General features: G+C 43.0%; 1 protein-coding gene across 2 annotated transcripts in view; it reads right to left on the bottom strand.

Moving 5' to 3' along the window:
• ptprub (protein tyrosine phosphatase receptor type Ub) overlaps positions 1 to 22,210 on the bottom strand; it is a 700,336-nt gene that overhangs the window by 355,221 nt on the left and 322,905 nt on the right. For both annotated transcript variants that reach the window (XM_034175133.1, XM_034175134.1), the window contains exon 3: positions 17,472 to 17,743. In XM_034175133.1, coding sequence (XP_034031024.1) covers positions 17,472 to 17,743 — 272 coding nt within the window. The remainder of the gene's footprint in view (positions 1 to 17,471; positions 17,744 to 22,210) is intronic.

Below are 22,210 nucleotides of genomic sequence, written 5' to 3'. Positions count from 1 at the left end.
TTTGAACATTTCAAAATTCTCTTTGTGCAACTGCATGCACCAGCGCCCCTCTCACATTCAGTCTGCACCTGTTAACGACGAGTTACTCTCCTGGACGACACAGGTCATGCAAGTGCGTGCACCAAAGTCGCGCAAGTGTTAGCACATGTTTAGCTTTTGTCTGTAACTCTGCTATTTTTTTGGGGGGGGGGGGGGATCGATTTAAGCTTTATAAAAGTTAACTTTTCAGTTAGCGGAATTAACGGTTATTGAAGCCAACCTTTTTTGATTAGCTGTGCCCACCACGGGTTGGTCATGTACCTTTTCAGCAAGTTAAACACAGGTCAGCCTCAACAGGATAAATCCTAGGGTGCGCTCTTCCTAGCTGCAATATATGAGCTAATGTCATTTGGTTCCTCCTTTATTTTTGTTCAGTATCAGGAGATCCAATATGGATCTGCATGTTGTATTTGCATACGTTTCACGGCTGGATATCCTTCCTGATGCAAACCCAGACGCACAACTAGAATTACAGCATAATGCTGCTGCCCACCTTCATAGTAGTAACAGGGTTCTTGGGTTTCAGTGTCTCACCTTGACTCCTAACAAAACATACCTCTGGTCACTGAAGCCCAACAACTTGATTTTAAGCAGGGGTGGGTGGGTTGGATGGCAGCCTCTCTGTCTGTGACTATGTACCACTCTTTCACCAGCTTTGAGTTCACCAGTTCAAGGCAACCCTGTGCCTTGGTGGTTCTTGAGTTGTTCTTGACCATCTGAATCAATCTGCCTTCAGCTGAGGGAAACAATTTGGGTCTACCTCCAGACATTGGGAAATTAGCTACACCTCCCAATAAGTTGTACTAATGTACAGTGGTTGAACTGATGATATCAGAATCTCCTGTGTTTTTGGAAATGTCTCCAAAACATTTTGCTGACTTGTGTAAATCTAAAATATTCTTTCTCAGCTTTGCACTGCCTGTCCCACTGTACATCAGTCCAGTGAATGTTGACATACAAAACCAGCTGTCATCAATAATGATCACCAATAAGGAAGTCAAAAGTAGAGATTTCAAATCTTTCAACACCACTGATAATCTAAGTGGATATCTGTATAATTTTGACCCTGTGTTAAGTTTTTTAAAATCCAAAGTACACTGAAACGTGTGTAACCAAATGTCTTTTTTTTTACATTAAAGATGTTATATCATCATTTAATTCTGCCTCAGAAAAAAGAAGTTTTAAAAAAAGCACTAAAAGCCAAATTTGCCATGACATTCATATCTGCAATCGGTGTATGTAAACTTCTGGCCACAACTGTATGAACCAGGGGGAGCATGTCACAAAGGAACAACTCCACATTTAGCCAGTTATCAGGGTGGTGCCAAGAAGACAAATGAAAGCATTCACCAGCAGCTCACTGCTGTGCGTGTAGGCAGTTGATAACAAGAAAAGAAATGTGCACTGCTGAACAAAAAGACACAATCAGTGGTGGTTGAGGTGCAGTAGTTCTTCTAGATAAAGTCACAGAGAGTGGAAAGGAGAAAAACTGAGGCAGACTGTGAGAGAAAGTACAGATGGCAGTTTCCCTCTGCAAGGTGACGCTGAGATTAAAAACAAGCCCAAAGCCTCCTCCAATCAGGATAGCAAAAACCCCCGCTGCCCTTTGCCTCGTAACCTGTCTTGCCTCATGTCTGTGCCCGCTAATGTGATTAGCACAACAATGTGAGGAGACCTTCCTGTGTACTCACAGAATCAAACCTATTGTCTTTGTACTCCAAGGTCTTTGCTGTTCTCAGTCAGAACTGAACCAGAGGGACGAGACTGTTGCTGTTTGGCGCCACATGTCCTGAAGTCAGTTATTCTCTGCTCAGATGTAATGATGATTATGCGAATTACCACAAATAAAAATAATTCTGCACATTCTTTCACAATCTGTGGCCTTTGACTTTACAAACAGATCCATAACAAAGGACAGCACAAACAATACCCGTCAAGGGTTTCATACCTTCCAAACAACCCGTTTATAATATTCACAGAAAATAATAATATTAGTTGTAATGTTAAATAGAAACAGTTGTGTCAGTCATGTGACGTCCTAGGTCCATGCTCCAGCATGGTAATGATCACAGTACATGCAGCCTCCCTTATCCAGGTCAATTAAGTGAAGCAAGTGATTTTTTATGTCATTGCAGACCATATGAACCTAAGACATTCCAAGATACTTCATGTTTTTGTGTGGTCAACTTCATATCATTATCATATCGTTCATGTATTTCCATTCCTGAATTTGGATTCTAAAGGGCAAGGGCGCAAAGCCTAAACTTAACACCCGTAATCTCCAGTCCCTCAGAAGGCACTACTACAAGATTCATCAATAGCTGATACAACCACATGGACAAGGAATTATCTTCATCAGGCACTACAATACAATGGTTATTGTGTCTCAGTCTCCAGTTCCTCAGAAAGCATACTACAAGATTCATCAACAGCTGATACCAACCACATGGGCAAGGAATTACCTTCATCAGGCACTACAATACAATGTTACATTCTAAAATGAAACTCATAACTTTAGTGTATAAAAAGATGCCTTATGTTAATCTTGTCCAGAAGCAGTGCTGGGTTCTCTGACTAGGAGCATCTGGGTTAAACCATCACACAGTGGAAATGGTATTGCCGTCAGACGAATCAGTGTTCCACATTTTTTGGAAGAAATGGACACTGTGTGCTCCGTATCAAAGCAAACAGGGACCATCCAGACCTTATCTGTAGCACACTGAAGCCAGGGCTGTCATGGTATGGGGTTGTATCCCTATATCAGTGAACCTCCTGAAACTCAAACCAAAGAGCAGGTCGTTAATGTGTCATTGTGATTGTATTGTATTGTCTGGGTCTGTCTTGTCATGTCTGTACTTGGTTAGTGTATTTTATGTGGCTGCCTGTGTGTCCAAGACAAATTTCCCTTGGGGACAAATAAAAGAATCTTGAATGTTGAATGTCAGTGCCCTTGGCAAAGATAATACACTTAATAAAGAAAGGTACAATGAGATTTCAGAAAACCATAATAAATGTGCTGAGGTGGGGTGCACCCTGGACAGGACGCCAGGTCTATTGCAGGGCCACATATAGACAGCCAAGGCATTCACACACGCACACACACCTACAGACAATTTAAATTTCCAATTCACCTAACATGCATGTCTTTGGAAGTGGGAGGAAGCCAGAGCACCTGGAGGGAACCCACGCAAACACGGGGAGAACATGCAAACTCCATACAGAAAGGCCTCAGGTGCGACACAAACCCACAGCCTTCTTGCTGTGAGGCAATAGTGTTAACCACTAATGCCTGATTTACGCTTCTCCATCTCTGCAGCTCCGTAGCAACACAGCATGTGTTCCCACAGGATTAAACATAACTTGAGCTAATTTCTGATGGATAATGTTACAAAAGGTAATTGGTGCCACACGATAATTGAGTACAGAGGCAGGAGTCTCAGCACACAGCTGAACATGTCTAGAATGTGCTCTGGGACTGATTTTAACCTGTGCCACATCCGTGAGGCTCAGTAACAGTTGAGTGAAGTTGCAGAAATGGATCCTCCACAATTGCGTAGCCTCGCGGAGAGTCTGAAAATTAGTGTGTGACGAAACACAGCCGTAAAAATGTTATCAATTTCAGTGATGTAGTAAATAGTTTGGTTCTATAGCAATTTATTTCATCCACCCACAATCACCTGCAATTAATCAGAATGTTATTTCTTTTATTACTTGGCCTGCCAGACCCACAGCTTATCTGCAATGTCCACAGATATGTCTGCATGTGCGAATCTCTCGCATTCACATATCCAGATTGGCATCAACAGAATGTTAAAAAAAAAAAGTAGATTTTTGAGGAGGACAAAAAAAAAAAAAAAAAGAATGGAAGAGGACCTTGACAGGATCAACAAGATCACTTGATGGATAATTTATTTCTAACCTAGAGGCAGTAAAATGCTCTCACTTCAACATGGGTCTCTCTCTGAATACCTTCAATAGAAGAAGTCAAACAAAGCCATGAAGGAATCTATCATAAAAGCCTTATCTGAAAGTATTCTTTAAAGGAAGTTGACTGGTTTCATGAGACATTAACAGGACCATTTTAACAGCGGATGCAATAACAAGTGTGCAGAGCATGCCCATCCATTTTGGGGCATGTCAGTGCGCAGTACAGGAACTTTTGGAAGTGGTTGAAAATACTTGTGCAAAGGTGGGAACTGGGTGCAGAAGGATTGGGTTTACATGTTATTTAGGCATGTGTCCATTAGAGCTCAGTATGATACCAACCAATCAGACGGCAGCTGGCTTTCCCTTTAAACTGGGACTGTGCAGGGTACACAGTGCTGTGGTAGTGAAGAAGTTGACACATGTAAAAGGAATTCTCACGTTATTGGATAACAGCATCCTGTCAGGGTGAGCTGCAGACAGCAGCCACCAACGCTACCTGAGGTAATGCTGCGTTTACACATAACGATGACAAGTCACGAATGCCACGCAGTATACATTCTCGGCCGCTGATCAGAATGTGATGATTTGAGCAGAGGCATCAGGTTCCTCAGGAACTGCTGCAAACTGATACCACGTGTTACGATTAATAGGCACATGTTTCTGGTGAATTATCAGGAACATTACGCACGATCAAGAATAATGTTCGTTATTATAATCATTACAGTCTGTCACATTGTGATGATGCGAATTGTCTCCACACACACACACACACACACACACATATCATCCATCAGCTGCTGAAACAGTTCAGATTGCTCCAGTTTGCTCCTCAAAATCCACAGCAGAAGAACTTTGGGAGTGCATGCTTAGTTGGGCTCTGTGCCATGGAGTGGTGCAAGAGAGGAGGAGACTGAGAGAATCAGATGTGTGGCTCCACATGGCTATCGTCTCGCTCGTTTTCCCAAACATCAGGCACAGCAGCAGCAGCAGGTGGAGCACCTGCAGGAGTGAGGGTGGTGTGTGACATTTGTGGAAGATTTTATTTGACAGCCAAAAACAGGCTCCACGAAAATCACGAATATCACGCACCAACACGCACTATTAAGAAACCTGTTCAGATGCATTAAGTCACGTTAAGAATGTCAGGAATGTGCCAAGAATGACGCAAATATGGCATTCGTAATGCGTCCTGCCTATGTGTAAATGCAGCATAAAGCAGTGCACCAGAACGATGAAGTTTTTTTTTTCTCTAGGCTGTGAGTGTTTACTTATTTCATTAAATGGTTATTTTGATTTACTTTCATTGTATATTTTATGCATATAGAGAGAGAGGAGGTTTTTTCTCCTTAATGCATAATGTGCCACCGTATTAATATTACAATTGCAGGTGGCCAGCGTTGATATGGAGGTATACATGCGTTGTGAATCTGCTTACGTAAAGTGCGGCTGACTGTTGTATTCCTTGTACAGCTGAACAGTGCTGGATTTTCTCTGCACCTGACACCCACCTCACTCTTAGACCAACATGTTCACAGGAGAGCAAGCAGTACTGTGATTTGGAGTACATGATGTCGCTATATATTGTTGCCCATCAGTATGCTTTAATTGGTGAGGTCGGGTATACGAGGTCTGTCAATAAAGTATAGGTCCTTTTTATTTTTTTCAAAACTATATGGATTTCATTCATATGTTTTTACGTCAGACATGCTTGAACCCTCGTGCGCATGCATGAGTTTTTCCACGCCTGTCGGTGACGACATTCGCCTCTGAGCACTCCTTGTGGGAGGAGTCGTCCAGCCCCTCGTCGGAATTCCTTTGTCTGAGAAGTTGCTGAGAGACTGGCGCTTTGTTTGATCAAAATTTTTTCTAAACCTGTGGGGCACATCGAAGTGGACACGGTTTGAAAAATTAAGCTGGTTTTCGGTGAAAATTTTAACGGCTGATGAGAGATTTTGAGGTGATACTGTCGCTTTAAGGACTTCCCACGGAGCGGGACGTCGCGCAACGCTCCCAGGCGCCGTCGTCAGCCTGTTTCAAGCTGAAAACCTCCACATTTCAGGCTCTATTGATCCAGGACGTCGTGAGAGAACAGAGAAGTTTCAGAATAAGTCGGTTTCAGCATTTTATCCGGATATTCCACTGTTAAAGGAGATTTTTTTTAATGAAAGACGTGCGGACGGATTGCAGCGTCGGCTCACAGCCGCCGCGATGCTCCGCCACACGAAAAACACCTCTGTTGGAAGCCTTAAGGACAAGTTGGAACATGCCCAGCTGTTAAACAATTTCTCATATACTCACTCCACTGAAAGCCATCAAAGGCCGCCTGGATTTTACAAATGGTTATCAACACGGAGGTGTTTTCCTGTGGCGCCACACCGCGCCGGCTGCGTCCCGACGGCGGACCCGTCCGCACGTCTTTCATTAAAAAAATCTCCTTTAACAGTGGAATATCCGGATAAAATGCTGAAACCGACTTCTTCTGAAACTTCTCTGTTCTCTCACGACGTCCTGGATCAATAGAGCCTGAAATGTGGAGGTTTTCAGCTTGAAACAGGCTGACGACGGCACCTGAGAGCGCTGCGCGACGTCCCGCTCCGTGGGAAGTCCTTAAAGCGACAGTATCACCTCAAAATCTCTCATCAGCCATTAAAATTTTCACCGAAAACCAGCTTAATTTTTCGAACCTTGTTCACTTCGATGTGCCTCACAGGTTTAAAAAAATTTTGATCAAACAAAGCGCCAGTCTCTCAGCAACTTCTCAGACAATGGAATTCCAACGAGGGCTGGACGACTCCTCCCACAAGGAGTGCTCACAGGCGAATGACGTCACCGACAGGCGTGGAAAAACTCACGCATGCGCACGAGGGTTCAAGCATGTCTGACGTAAAAACATATGAATGAAATCCATATAGTTTTTGAAAAAAATAAAAAGGACATATACTTTATTGACAGCCCTCGTACATCACACCCGGCAAACCCAAAGGTGAGAATTCAAACCTCCATGTCTGGCCGCTTGGTGAAAACACGTTTGGACTGTATGCTTGTCCGCTGAAATCAGCTGGTTTGGTTTAGTGTCTCACCTGCTTCTAACAGCCAGCTGAGAGCCATCATTTCTTGGAAAGATGAGATTTATACATCAAACTGCCCTGAAATTAACCTCTGTACATTACACTGACTTTACTGACGAGTCTGACCCCTATGAAAAGTGACCAAATGACATGTATTTGTACTGAGTTCTGCGATGTTTTCACCCCAAAACCTGCCAGCAGAGGGCGCTGGGGTAGTGCCCGACCTTGAGAATACAGTCCTTACATTTTATTGCATTTGTATTTAACCCCTTTTGTATTTGTCAAAATTCTGAGAAAAGGCATACTGTCACAGATCTAAACGTGTTATCCAAGAATCATTATACTGACCCAAGTCATTCTGTGCGTAAGTCGCAAGTGCCTTAAGACTTAAGGGTTGCCGATTCAATTCCTCAACAAGACATAAATTGGAGTCAAGAAGGTGGAAGAACAGAAAATGTTCCACTGACATTATTACCATTAAGGTGCACAGTGAAGCTGCTCAGGAATTAAAACATCAGACTGTCCTTGTAATAGGAAACAACCAGGTGTGACTCAACTCTTAACTGCATAAATGAAATGTGTCTACTACTAAATGTGTCTATGTGTCTACTTTTTTTTTTGCTATTTAGGAAATACAGCTGCTGCTTCCAGCTCACTCACTGTGTTACCAACGATACTGCAACTTCACTAGCTGCTGGTTCAGCTCCTCTGCCAGAAAGGTATCACCATCAGCAGCCAAGAGGTTGCTGATGGTTGCTTGGTAACTTGTAGCTTCAGTTCATCTATCTGATTTGCCAGTGATCTTGCGCTGGTCAGAAAAATGCTAAGAAGCGGCTGTTTGTGTGGCCACCTCTGTAGCATCACCTGAGTGCCACCCCGCAGTCTCGCTTTTGCTGCGGTCAGCGGGGCGCCTAGTGATATACACCGGGATGCTATGGGAGCGGAGAAACTCAACTGTAACAGCCCACTCACTGTGTCATCCTATCTCTAATAGACTGTGTCTACTGTAGATGTTATTCGCCCAGCAGAATGGTGGCAGAACAAGCAGTGATATATATATAAAAACAGCCAATCAAAGCACTGAAAAGGAGAGTAATGAGCCGATGCATCTATGCGCACCCACCATTATGAACTTGATTCAAAGACTTTACTGACTGAAGCTTACATCGACAGGTTCATAGCCACAGTTTAAATATTCCAGCCATCTGTGAGCAACAGCCCCAGCTGACATCCTGAGGCAGGAATTCTAACCAGAATGCACCACTTCATTGCTTTATGTGCACGACAGGAATCACATAAAAAAAACAAAAAAAAAACAATCTGCACTCTTTAGATTAAAACACAAATGCTGAAAATAATCTCAAATCAAATACTACCTGCTTCTAACAGTCACAGTCCTGTTTAATGATCCTCAGCATGTCTCGGAGACAGTACACAACAACACCAAAATGCCTTTTGTGAATGATGCTCCCAATCTGATGAAGTCCAATCCATCCTAGGGTGCGAGAACGTCCAAATGATAGGAGATGCAATGGACGACACGCTCCTCCAAAGCTGAAGGTGGCGCTGCCTGTGGTCACCCAGAACAGAAGGCAGAACAGAACGATCAACTGACAGAGCGCTCGGGGTGGTGGTTGTAAATTCAAGAAACATGGGGCTGCGATGAAGCATTGATGTAATTGCTTATGGCAATTTGCATGAAACAAGTTAGTGCACATGGAGTGGCCATAGATTAAAGCGCATGTTGCACCAAAATCATAACCATTTACATTTAAGCTGTTAGTGACCATCCAATGATACACCATGATTGCTTTGTGTACTTCCGTGACCGGTTTTAAAGTATACGCCATTCACAACAAACAGCTACGGAGACTGCGGAAAACAAAGTATGCGTGAGTACTTGTTTTTCTGAGTGCTGTCAACAGTGGTGACATAACTTTTAGAAATATCCCATTGCATGCTTGAATGCAATGAAGCTGCTATCGTTAAGAATGGAGCCACAATTCAATTCAATTTATTTAATTTATATAGCACCAAATCACAACAAAGCTGCCTCAAGGCACTTCACACAAGCAAGGTCTAACCTTACCAACCCCTAGAACAAGCACACAGGTGACAGTGGTAAGGAAAAACTCCCTCTGATGATACTGAGGAAGAAACCTCAAGCAGACCAGACTTAGAGGGTTGACCCACTCTAACAGTTACAAGGTTTTTACAAAGCTTTATGAAGGTGAAGAAAGAGAAAACAGGAATTCAAAACAACATCACATAATAACAAAAGAATATGGATTTGATGAGAAGTCCATGCAGGCATTTATGCCACAGGCAGGGGTCATCCAGCAAAACTATACCTAAGGTAGAATTCATCAGTAGTAAACAGACAGGAAATCAGAGAAAATACTAAGGTGACGCCAGCCACTAGCTCTAAGCTTCACTAACGGACCCAAACTTTAGATGAGATTGAGGCCGAGACCTGTTCCGTTACGAATAAAATTAATTTAAAAGGATAGGAAGCATATTACTATACTATGCCAGTATGCTAGCCATACGAAAGGGAGAATAAATGTGTCTTAAGTCATTGGCTTAATGTGTTAAGCCACAGATGAATTCCAAAGTGTACATAAGTGTGATGTTGTGTTATGACTAATTTTTAAGTGATAAGTGTTAATTTTGATGCAGTCAGGATAAAAGGAGCAGCCGCTCTCCACTGTGAGAAGACTTAGTGCACCTGCACGGTCATTAGTCATCAACGCAGCCTGCTGAAAAATGTTTATTCATGATGCTCAGCTATGTGCATGCTTATAAGTGTTGTCATCAATATAACTGTGAAAAATCGAAAAAATACATCTGTATGGTCAGGCAGCCTGAAAAACAGTGGAGAGGTCTGCATGCATGTTAAAACAATGTGCTGCTATGCACACATCAAGATCCAAAATCTGACAGACTCTCTTAAAGTAAAATGAAAATATAGCCTACCAGCTCCACTGAGGAGAACAAAATACAAATGTGGAAGAAAACAGAACAGGGCACTCACCCACCAGTAGAATGACTTCCCAGATTAAATGTAAAGTCAACTCCATCAAAGAGTCCTCAAGCACGGATACCTGAGAACTATGTGCAGGTCCAATATAAGTCCTCACACATTTAAGGCATGTAATCAGCAGCCGGAGAACAATGTCCAGGTCCACTATAAGTACTCATGCATGGATCACACACAATCCCCGGCCAGAGAATAATGTCTGACTGCAGCTCCGCTGTCAGCTCCTCAAGTTCTCTCACGGTTCTGGCATGTTAGACAGAAAGTCCATTATCTCCTGAAAATAATGTCTTCTGACTTTTTCCAATGTAAGAAATACATCTGTGTGTCCAGGCAGCCTGTAAAAGCAGTGCCATGGAGACATTCCACGTCCATGTTCACAGCAGCAGTAAAACAGCATCCTGCGACACAGACAGCAGCGTCACCACACCTTAGGTTCCAAAATCTGACAGACTCTGAAAAAGTTAAGAGTTTCAGGGTGAAGTGTGCCATCTCCCCTATGTATATCATCTGTATTTCTGAGCCATCACTTTCAAATGAAAGCTCAGAAGCTTCATTCTTGGACATAGCAGGTTCATGTCACTCTGTCTGTCAGCCATTGGAATGTTTCTGCTTATTCTAAAATGTACATCACACACTGAGAAATGCAGAGAAAGACGTTTTCCAGAAATGCACCTGCTAACTCTCAGACTGAGAGGAATAATTAGCAATAAAATACATCAGTGACCACTAATTACTACCGAATATACACAGATAGACTTACAATCATGAATACGTTGATGTTGTGTTGCTAACTGGGACATTAAATAATGTGAAATATGTTCTTTAAGACAAAAAATACATACAAACTGAGGTCACGTTTCACTAAACTGTGTGCACAAAATGCTATTCATGGGAATATTTGAATTAATTCATTTCATTCCCACATTTAATTAACTTGTTCCCACATTTTGAAAAATTTGTTCCCATATTGATATCTTACCGATGTTTTAAGGAACTCTTTTCAAGAGTTTGATTCATTGATTCCATTTTAATTAACTTGTTCCCACATTTTGATAAACTCATTCTCATGTAATCTCATTCACATTTTTTGATGAATTTTTTCCCACTTTTAATTAACCAGTAGGGGACAAGTGGAAGACGGCATTTAACACCCCGTTAGGTCACTTTGAGTACCTGGTCATGCCATTCGGCCTCACCAATGCGCCCGCGACGTTCCAAGCGTTGGTTAATGACGTCTTGCGGGACTTCCTGCATCGGTTTGTCTTCGTATATCTAGACGATATACTCATCTTTTCTCCGGATCCTGAGACCCATGCCAAGCATGTACGTCAGGTCCTACAGCGGTTGTTGGAGAACCGGCTGTTTGAAGGGCGAGAAGTGCGAGTTCCACCGCACTTCTTTGTCCTTCCTGGGGTTCATAATCTCCTCCAACTCCGTCGCCCCTGATCCGGCCAAGGCTGCGGCGGTGAGAGATTGGCCCCAACCAACAAACCGTAGGAAACTGCAACAGTTCCTCGGTTTTGCAAATTTCTACCGGAGATTCATTAAGGGCTACAGTCAGGTAGTTAGCCCCCTGACAGCCCTGACCTCCACAAAAGTCCCCTTCACCTGGTCGGATCGGTGCAAAGCCGCGTTTAGGGAGTTGAAACGCCGGTTCTCGACTGCACCGGTTCTGGTGCAGCCCGATCCCAATCGCCAGTTTGTAGTTGAAGTGGACGCCTCTGACTCAGGGATAGGAGCCGTGCTATCCCAGAGCGGGGAGTCCAACAAGGTTCTCCATCCATGTGCCTACTTTTCCCGCAGGTTGACCCCGGCTGAAAGGAACTATGACGTCGGCAACAGGGAACTTCTTGCGGTGAAGGAGGCTCTTGAGGAGTGGAGACACCCGTTGGAGGGAGCATCGGTACCATTTACGGTTTTCACGGACCATCAGAACCTGGAGTACATTCGGACCGCCAGGCGTCTGAACCCCAGGCAAGCCCGCTGGTCACTGTTCTTCGGGCGTTTTGACTTTCGGATCACCTACCGCCCCGGGACGAAAAACCAACGATCTGACACCCTGTCCCGGGTGCATGAAGAGGAGGTGAAGACCGAGCTGTGAGACCCGACGGAAACCATCATCCCCGAGTCCACTGTTGTGGCCACCCTCACCTGGGACGTGGAGAAGACCGTCCGGAAGGCCCTGACACGGAGCCCGGACCCGGGGACAAATTGTACGTCCCACCAGAGGCCAGGGCTGCGGTCCTACACTTCTGTCACGGTTCCAAGCTCTCCTGTCATCCAGGGGTGCGAAGGAACGTGGCAGTGGTCCGGCAGCGCTTCTGGTGGGCGTCTGTGGAAGCCGACGTCCGGGAGTATGTCCAGGCCTGCACCACCTGTGCCAGGGGCAAAGCCGACCACCACAAGGCCCAAGGCCTCCTTCAGCCTCTGCCCGTGCCTCATCGCCCCTGGTCTCACATCGGCCTGGACTTTGTCACGAGCCTCCCGCCGTCCCAGGGCATGACTACCATCCTCACGATAGTGGACCGGTTCTCCAAGGCGGCCCACTTCGTGGCCCTCCCGAAGCTCCCGACGGCCCAGGAGACTGCAGACCTCCTGGTCCGCCATGTCGTGCGTCTGTATGGGATTCCATCACCTGATGTGACTGTACACTCCCTCGTTGCAATCCTTCAAGGCGTACTGGAGGAGCATGGAGAAGAAGATTCGAAGAGCGTCGGCACAAGGACACAGCCGTGTTTCACCCCTGCTAACTGGGAAAGCCTCTGATGTTGCGCCATTGAAGCAAACTGTACTGTGCATGTTCTCATGGAACAAAGACACCACTGTGAGGAGTTTTGCAGTACAGCCGATCTTCTGCAGGAGCCTGAAGAGATTGCTTCGACTGACCAAGTCGAAACCCTTGGTCAGGTCGATGAAGGTGATGTAGAGTGGCATTTGCTGCATGTATGAGGTCTGTCAATAAAGCAACGGTCCTTTTTATTTTTTTCAAAAACTATATGGATTTCATTCATATGTTTTTACGTCAGACATGCTTGAACCCTCGTGCGCATGCGTGAGTTTTTCCACGCCTGTCGGTGACGTCATTCGCCTGTGAGCACTCCTTGTGGGAGGAGTCGTCCAGCCCCTCGTCGGAATTCCTTTGTCTGAGAAGTTGCTGAGAGACTGGCGCGTTGTTTGATCAAAATTTTTTCTAAACCTGTGAGACACATCGAAGTGGACACGGTTCGAAAAATTAAGCTGGTTTTCAGTGAAAATTTTAACGGCTGATGAGAGATTTTGAGGTGATTCTGTCGCTTTAAGGACTTCCCACGGTGCGAGACGTCGCTCAGCGCTCTCAGCCGCCGTCGTCAGCCTGTTCAAGCTGAAAACCTCCACATTTCAGGCTCTATTGATCAGGATGTCGTGAGAGAACAGAGAAGTTTCAGAAGAAGTCGGTTTCAGCATTTTATCCGGATATTCCACTGTTAAAGGAGATTTTTTAATGAAAGACGTGCGGACGGTCCGCGCGTCGGGACGCAGCCGACGCGGTGCGGCGGCACAGGAAAAACACCTCCGTGTTGATAACCATTTGTAAAATCCAGGCGGCTTTTGATGGCTTTCAGTGGAGTGAGTATATGAGAAATTGTTTAACAGCAGGACATGTTCCAACTTGTCCTTAAGGCTTTCAACAGACGCGCGGACCCGTCCGCACGTCTTTCATTAAAAAAATCTCCTTTAACAGTGGAATATCCGGATAAAATGCTGAAACCGACTTCTTCTGAAACTTCTCTGTTCTCTCACGACGTCCTGGATCAATAGAGCCTGAAATGTGGAGGTTTTCAGCTTAAACAGGCTGTCCACTTCGATGTGTCTCACAGGTTTAGAAAAAATTTTGATCAAACAACGCGCCAGTCTCTCAGCAACTTCTCAGACAAAGGAATTCCGACGAGGGGCTGGACGACTCCTCCCACAAGGAGTGCTCACAGGCGAATGACGTCACCGACAGGCGTGGAAAAACTCACGCATGCGCACGAGGGTTCAAGCATGTCTGACGTAAAAACATATGAATGAAATCCATATAGTTTTTGAAAAAAATAAAAAGGACCGTTACTTTATTGACAGCCCTTGTATACTGTAATGGATTGGTAAAACAGTTGCATTTTCTTTCCCTCTGATGAGTTAGATAATGTATCTGTAAAGTTATGTTTATTATAGATGTAACATTTCCTCATAATCGTTCAGATGCCCTGCGCACAATGACACACAGTGTTTTTGAATAGGTTGCGCAATGTTCACGACTAGTTCACAAAATCAATGCATGCCAGAAGTTTTTAACATTTCAAAATTTGCGCACTGGCATGCAGCAGCACACAATTCATGCACAGTTTACAACAGTTTACGACGAGTTTACTCATTGGCACACAAGATTGCATGCCAGTGCAGGGATCAAATTTGTGCAAGTGTCAAGGTGCCTTTACTAATTTGGGGGAAAACCAACAGATGATTAGAAATTTGGCATACGTCAGCCTAACATACAGCTCGTTGTCAGCTAGTGTGATGATGTTAGAGCAATGACACTCCACATCCAGAGCCTGTTTGTTCAAAGGACTATTATTTACCTTGTGAAGGTCACAGCCAAATCGAATTTAATTACAGCGGAGCAACTGACAGTTCTTGATAGAATGCACACGGATCAACTTAATGGCTCTTTGACAGCTCCTCAGTGTTTGCAAAAAATAAAAAAAATAATTGGATTAACAGATCCGCACACTGACTTAACTGCACCATCAACTGACCAATGTCACACACTCAAACAGCTGCAAAGCCAAAGAATGGGTGTAAGTAGAGGCTGTAAAGCTATACAGGTTTTGTCGTTGTTGTTGTTCTTTGGAGTTTGCCAAGTATGCCGTAATCAGGCCTCAGGCGGTAAATTCTAAATCAAGCATATCACTGTAAGCCTTTTTATGGCCCTGAACCACTGGCATTGACTACATTCTTAAGTGAATCAGAGGCTTTATTCCAACTTGCATCCATAGTGAATGCATTTCATCATGGCTGCCGGATCTGATCACGACTATACTAGACACTGCTAGTGTTTTCACCAGCAGTGATGTTGCATATTTCAGGCATGTTCCTGATAGTGGAGCAGATAACTGTAACACTTGTTCATTTCTGGAAAGAAGCACCAAAGTTGGCACAAATACTCCTTAGGGCCCTGTCCCACTGGGGAGAGGATCAATTGCGCATGAATTGAGTCTACAAATTGCGGGTGTTCGTTGTTGTCCGCAAAAAAATGGCCAAAAATGACAAATGTAGCGAATATATAATGAACAATCATGGTTATATAACGCATGTAGTGAGGAAACTGATCCGACACATTGAGATTATCACGGCAGCGTTACGGGTGTATTATGAATGCATCACGCACGTGTTGTGCGTGCACGGCATGTGCATTGCGGTCATAAAATAAGCTCACTCGGGCCGTCAGCATCACTATTCACACCAACAATACAGGCTCTGGAGTATTTGCTGGACTTGGACAAGTTGATCACAGAGTTAATGTTCTTGTTGTCATGCGAGGGTTAACTGTTCATGAGTTTGGGGAGCAGGAGGGGGGTGGAGACGGTGTTTTTTTTTTTTTTTCCTTTTTTTTTTTTTGAAAGCCTCACAGAAAACAGACTTCAGCGTGAGTTGTGGCTATAAACAGCAACTCTTCCTTTTGTTGGTGTTAAATAAAAGTCCTGGATTGCAGCAGCTACGTCTTTGGGATCTACACAGCCGGACCGGCATTGACTGGCAGGTATGTCGCTTTCTGCCACATAAATACTTTGGGTTTACGTGACATGTTTGTTATGCATTCACAGAATGTCCGCAAGTCAGCTGCAAAGCAGGTGTAATAAAAACGCTTTATTCGTGGCCAATCTGTATGCAGTCGCTACAACATATTTTAGTTTGTGATGTGGACATGATGGGCATGCAATATATCTGTTTTACACACTGTCTCAGTCCGCTGTCAAGCTGCAAATCCCCGTCAGTTGCGGATATCAGCGGTTAACGCAGATATAGAGCGCATAGGGTGAGTATGTTCTGTGTATGAATTGAGTATATATGGAGTATGTGAGGCGGATGTTATCCGCTTTCAGATTTTTGAACAGCTCAAAAATCCTGGCTGCGGACACGCGTGCCTCTGCAGATGATCACGGGCGTGTTCGGATGACGGCCGACTCATACAAGCATGTTACACGGATATTGCGGATGTTTGGCGAATATGGGCCAATTTTGTGCACAATCCATACGCAAATGCTCTTAAATGCCAGTGGGACAGGGCCCTTAGACATTACTCTCTTGAAAAAACTGAGTAGCCACTTGAATTTTCAGTAGGCGGCCAGGTAGGGGTTAATTGAAGAATTATACAGGGGTCAAAATTTAAAAATGCTCCAATCATATTGAAAACTATACCACATTATTTGTCTGATCACAACGATACCAAAAAGGTATAGTTTGGACTATGTATGACTGAATGTTATGGAGTTATGGGGTAAAAACAACAAGAATGGTGACAAAGGTCAATTTCAGTTTGTACAGGGGTTAGAAGTTAAAGTCGCTCCAATTTTGGTAAAAAGTGGTGCAAATTATTGGTTGAACTAATAGGATTAATAACTGAAATAGTTTTGACTGTGTTGAATGCTTGGTCTGCAAGGTAAAGGTAGAGCAATGTCGACGTCCATTGGATTCTATGACATGTGACATATGTTACCCTGTAACGTGATAACTAAGTATGCCACATAGTGCAAACTATTCCTTTTTAAAACCCTATTAACTCAACCAATAATTTGCATTACATTTTACAATATTTAGAGCAACTTTAACATCTGACCCCTGTACAAACTAATGCTGACCTTTGTTATCATTCTTGCTGTTTTTACCCCATAACTCCATAACATTCAGTAATAGATAGTCCAAACTATACCTTTTTGGTATTGTTGTGATCAGACAAATAATGTGGTATAGCTTTAAATATGACTGAAACATTTTTGAATTGACCCCTACCTGGCCGCCTACTGAAAATTCAAGTGGCTACTCAGTTTTTTCAAAAGAGTAATGTCTAAGGAGTATTTGTGCCAACTTTGGTGCTTCTTTCCAGATTTGAAGGATTCCTCTGTAAATATTCTGTTATCTGCTGCACTTCTATGAAGCGGCTCTCCGAACTGCTCCACGGAGAATAGCCGAGGTCTTATTTTGACCGATGCGTCTTATACATCTCTGAAGGGTTGGTCAGGTAGCGGGTCAACATGGTTTGTGAGTTTTTCCTATCATCCTGTCTCATCACTATAATATCAATCTGCTCTGCTTTTACTGACACATATATCAATATGAGTTCATCACATGGGTGATGGAGGTCACAAAAAAGTTCCTACCTGGTATTCATTAGGCCAGAAGGTGCTGACCGCAAGCTCGACCTGGTGCCACTGCTTGCCGTGAGAACCTGACGTGTTCCACACCGAGTTGCCGAGTGGACCTCCGTTGACTCGTACATACGCCCGTAGAGCCCCTGGGCTATGGCCATCACGACTGTACAGAAAGTAGCTGAACTGGACGCAATGAGTGTCGTTTTCACTGAGTGTCTGCAGCAGGAGCTGAGCACGATGACCCACAGCATGCTGGGAGGAGTTCACCAGCATATACGATCCTGTAAGTAGCAGAAACAATAACAGCACACAAAAGATCAATGGTATGTATTTGAACATCCTAACAGTTATAGGGGTTGTGTCCAGTGGTGGGCATAGATCTGCTAATCCGCTAACTGCTAATTAGCAAAGCTAGCATTTTTATTAGCGGATTACATTTTCAGGTAACTTTGAAAACCATCAGTGGACCAATTAGCTTCCGCTAAATTTGGTTCCGATAACTTTCAGTCCGCTAATATTTTTGTTGCTGGCATAGTGAGTAAAGCTGAATGGTCAGAAACATCTGTAAAACCTAAAATCCTACATGTTAATTCCTGTCATGTGCTTTCCAATAAACAGACTGCTGTGAGAAGCTCAGTCCTCCCCCAGTAAAAGTGGGCAGACCAGCTGCTAGCTGCTATTGCAAAGAAAAAAAAATGTCATTTACTTTCAACATGCCAATACTCACATAGTGGGCAGGAGACATGAAGCGCAAAGCACCTTTCACTCATGGTTTCACTTAAAACCAACTAATTCCGGACAGTTTAGTGAAATTAATGGCAACTCTGTCATTTTTACAAAGTGAAGATATGATACTGCAAATATTTTTTTAAAATAATGCACTAATTCCTGAAGGTTTGAGTGTTAAACAGACACGTGCCAAAAGGCATTATGGGAAAATTCAAATGAGCTGCTCTTATCACTTTCTTCTCCCTCCCTCTGTCAAAATCCAGAGACCACTGCCATCTACTGGATGGGAGTGTAAATAGACCAACATATTCAGAACACCTCAATATAAGTGGACCACCAATCACACACATGTAAAAACCAACACACAAGTTACAGTAACTTTACAGGGGGTGTCAAAATTGGCATGTTTTTTGTTTATTTCAGTTTCATGATAGTATATCATTTTAAAGTAACACACTTCACCACACTGAGATATCCCATAATCCCTTGCAAACCAGAGAATTGCTGCAGTCAAAATAACACTGAGAAACCACAAGACGACAATTGCAAATGAACATTATACAATTCACTATACATTATACAACCAAAATGCCTTTCATAACATTTTTAAGAAACTACTGCATGAGACCCTGAAAACTTTCTAAAACAAACATTCCAAATATTCTGCATCTGCTAAGTTTAACCTGCTTGGACCTTCATAAACATGAACCGAATTTCAAACATTTTATATATATACTCTGGAACAAACAGTGCTGTAAAGGACAATAAGCAGGATGTTAAAGAGCAAACTTCAGTTTCCTCCAGAATGACATGAACATGAAGGGATTGTGGCTCACAGCGATTCCCCACCCACTGTATATAATGGCGAAACAATCAATCAATCAATCATTTTTTTTATATAGCGCCAAATCACAACAAACAGTTGCCCCAAGGCGCTTTATATTGTAAGGCAAGGCCATACAATAATTATGTAAAACCCCAACGGTCAAAACGACCCCCTGTGAGCAAGCACTTGGCTACAGAGGGAAGGAAAAACTCCCTTTCAACAGGAAGAAACCTCCAGCAGAACCAGGCTCAGGGAGGGGCAGTCTTCTGCTGGGACTGGTTGGGCTGAGGGAGAGAACCAGGAAAAAGACATGTGTGGAGGGGAGCAGAGATCGATCACTAATGATTAAATGCAGAGTGGTGCATACAGAGCAAAAAGAGAAAGAAACAGTGCATCATGGGAACCCCCCAGCAGTCTACGTCTATAGCAGCATAACTAAGGGATGGTTCAGGGTCACCTGATCCAGCCCTAACTATAAGCTTTAGCAAAAAGGAAAGTTTTAAGCCTAATCTTAAAAGTAGAGAGGGTGTCTGTCTCCCTGATCTGAATTGGGAGCTGGAGAGGAGCCTGAAAGCTGAAGACTCTGCCTCCCATTCTACTCTTACAAACCCTAGGAACTACAAGTAAGCCTGCAGTCTGAGAGCGAAGCGCTCTATTGGGGTGATATGGTACTACGAGGTCCCTAAGATAATGGGACCTGATTATTCAAAACCTTATAAGTAAGAAGAATTTTAAATTCTATTCTAGAATTAACAGGAAGCCAATGAAAGAGGCCAATATGGGTGAGATATGCTCTCTCCTTCTAGTCCCCGTCAGTACTCTAGCTGCAGCATTTTGAATTAACTGAAGGCTTTTTAGGGAACTTTTGGGACAACCTGATAATAATGAATTACAATAGTCCAGCCTAGAGGAAATAAATGCATGAATTAGTTTTTCAGCATCACTCTGAGACAAGACCTTTCTGATTTTAGAGATATTGCGTAAATGCAAAAAAGCAGTCCTACATATTTGTTTAATATGCGCTTTGAATGACATATCCTGATCAAAATGACTCCAAGATTTCTCACAGTATTACTAGAGGTCAGGGTAATGCCATCCAGAGTAAGGATCTGGTTAGACACCATGTTTCTAAGATTTGTGGGGCCAAGTACAATAACTTCAGTTTTCTGAGTTTAAAAGCAGGAAATTAGAGGTCATCCATGTCTTTATGTCTGTAAGACAATCCTGCAGTTTAGCTAATTGGTGTGTGTCCTCTGGCTTCATGGATAGATAAAGCTGGGTATCATCTGCGTAACAATGAAAATTTAAGCAATACCGTCTAATAATAATAAAGCGCCTTGGGGGCAACTGTTTGTTGTGATTTGGCGCTATATAAAAAACTGATTGATTGATTGATAATACTGCCTAAGGGAAGCATGTATAAAGTGAATAAAATTGGTCCTAGCACAGAACCTTGTGGAACTCCATAATTAACCCTAGTCTGTGAAGAAGATTCCCCATGTACATGAACAAATTGTAATCTATTAGACAAATATGATTCAAACCACCGCAGCGCAGTGCCTTTAATACCTATGGCATGCTCTAATCTCTGTAATAAAATTTTATGGTCAACAGTATCAAAAGCAGCACTGAGGTCTAACAGAACAAGCACAGAGATGAGTCCACTGTCCGAGGCCATAAGAAGATCATTTGTAACCTTCACTAATGCTGTTTCTGTACTATGATGAATTCTAAAACCTGACTGAAACTCTTCAAATAGACCATTCCTCTGCAGATGATCAGTTAGCTGTTTTACAACTACCCTTTCAAGAATTTTTGAGAGAAAAGGAAGGTTGGAGATTGGCCTATAATTAGCTAAGATAGCTGGGTCAAGTGATGGCTTTTTAAGTAATGGTTTAATTACTGCCACCTTAAAAGCCTGTGGTACATAGCCAACTAACAAAGATATTGATCATATTTAAGATCGAAGCATTAAATAATGGTAGGGCTTCCTTGAGCAGCCTGGTAGGAATGGGGTCTAATAAACATGTTGATGGTTTGGATGAAGTAACTAATGAAAATAACTCAGACAGAATAATCGGAGAGAAAGAGTCTAACCAAATACCGGCATCACTGAAAGCAGCCAAAGATAACGATATGTCTTTGGGATGGTTATGAGTAATTTTTTCTCTAATAGTTAAAATTTTGTTAGCAAAGAAAGTCATGAAGTCATTACTAGTTAAAGTTAATGGAATACTCAATAGAGCTCTGACTCTTTGTCAGCCTGGCTACAGTGCTGAAAAGAAACCTGGGGTTGTTCTTATTTTCTTCAATTAGTGATGAGTAGAAAGATGTCCTAGCTTTACGGAGGGCTTTTTTATAGAGCAACAGACTCTTTTTCCAGGCTAAGTGAAGATCTTCTAAATTAGTGAGACGCCATTTCCTCTCCAACTTACGGGTTATCTGCTTTAAGCTACGGGTTTGTGAGTTATACCACGGAGTCAGGCACTTCTGATTTAAAGCTCTCTTTTTTAGAGGAGCTACAGCATCCAAAGTTGTCTTCAATGAGGATGTAAAACTATTGATGAGATACTCTATCTCACTTACAGAGGTAGCGACTCTGCACTGTGTTGGTATATGGCATTAGAGAACATAAAGAAGGAATCATATCCTTAAACCTAGTTACAGCGCTTTCTGAAAGACTTCTAGTGTAATGAAACTTATTCCCCACTGCTGGGTAGTCCATCAGAGTAAATGTAAATGTTATTAAGAAATGATCAGACAGAAGGGAGTTTTCAGGGAATACTGTTAAGTCTTCTATTTCCATACCATAAGTCAGAACAAGATCTAAGATATGATTAAAGTGGTGGGTGGACTCATTTACTTTTTGAGCAAAGCCAATAGAGTCTAATAATAGATTAAATGCAGTGTTGAGGCTGTAAACAACATGAGATCTTGCAGGTTTACATAAAACAAACACAATAACAACATTTATAAATCCAGATCATACATTGACAAGAGCACAATATACAAAGACTTTTATGTTGGGATGACGTTAATGCTGTTGTTCATGTGCAGTGCAGCGCTTAATTGCAGCCTAATCAGACAGTATCAATGCGATTTGATACCTCAATACCGCACACAAATGGTAGTTTGTCTATTTACACTCCCATTCAGTAGATGGCAGTGTTCTCTGCATTTTGATGAAGGGGGG

Source organism: Thalassophryne amazonica, chromosome 7 (assembly GCF_902500255.1).
Source record: "Thalassophryne amazonica chromosome 7, fThaAma1.1, whole genome shotgun sequence".
Lineage (NCBI taxonomy): Eukaryota > Metazoa > Chordata > Actinopteri > Batrachoidiformes > Batrachoididae > Thalassophryne > Thalassophryne amazonica.
Note: the sequence above shows the minus strand (reverse complement) of the source record. Positions and strands in the feature narration are given on the sequence as shown.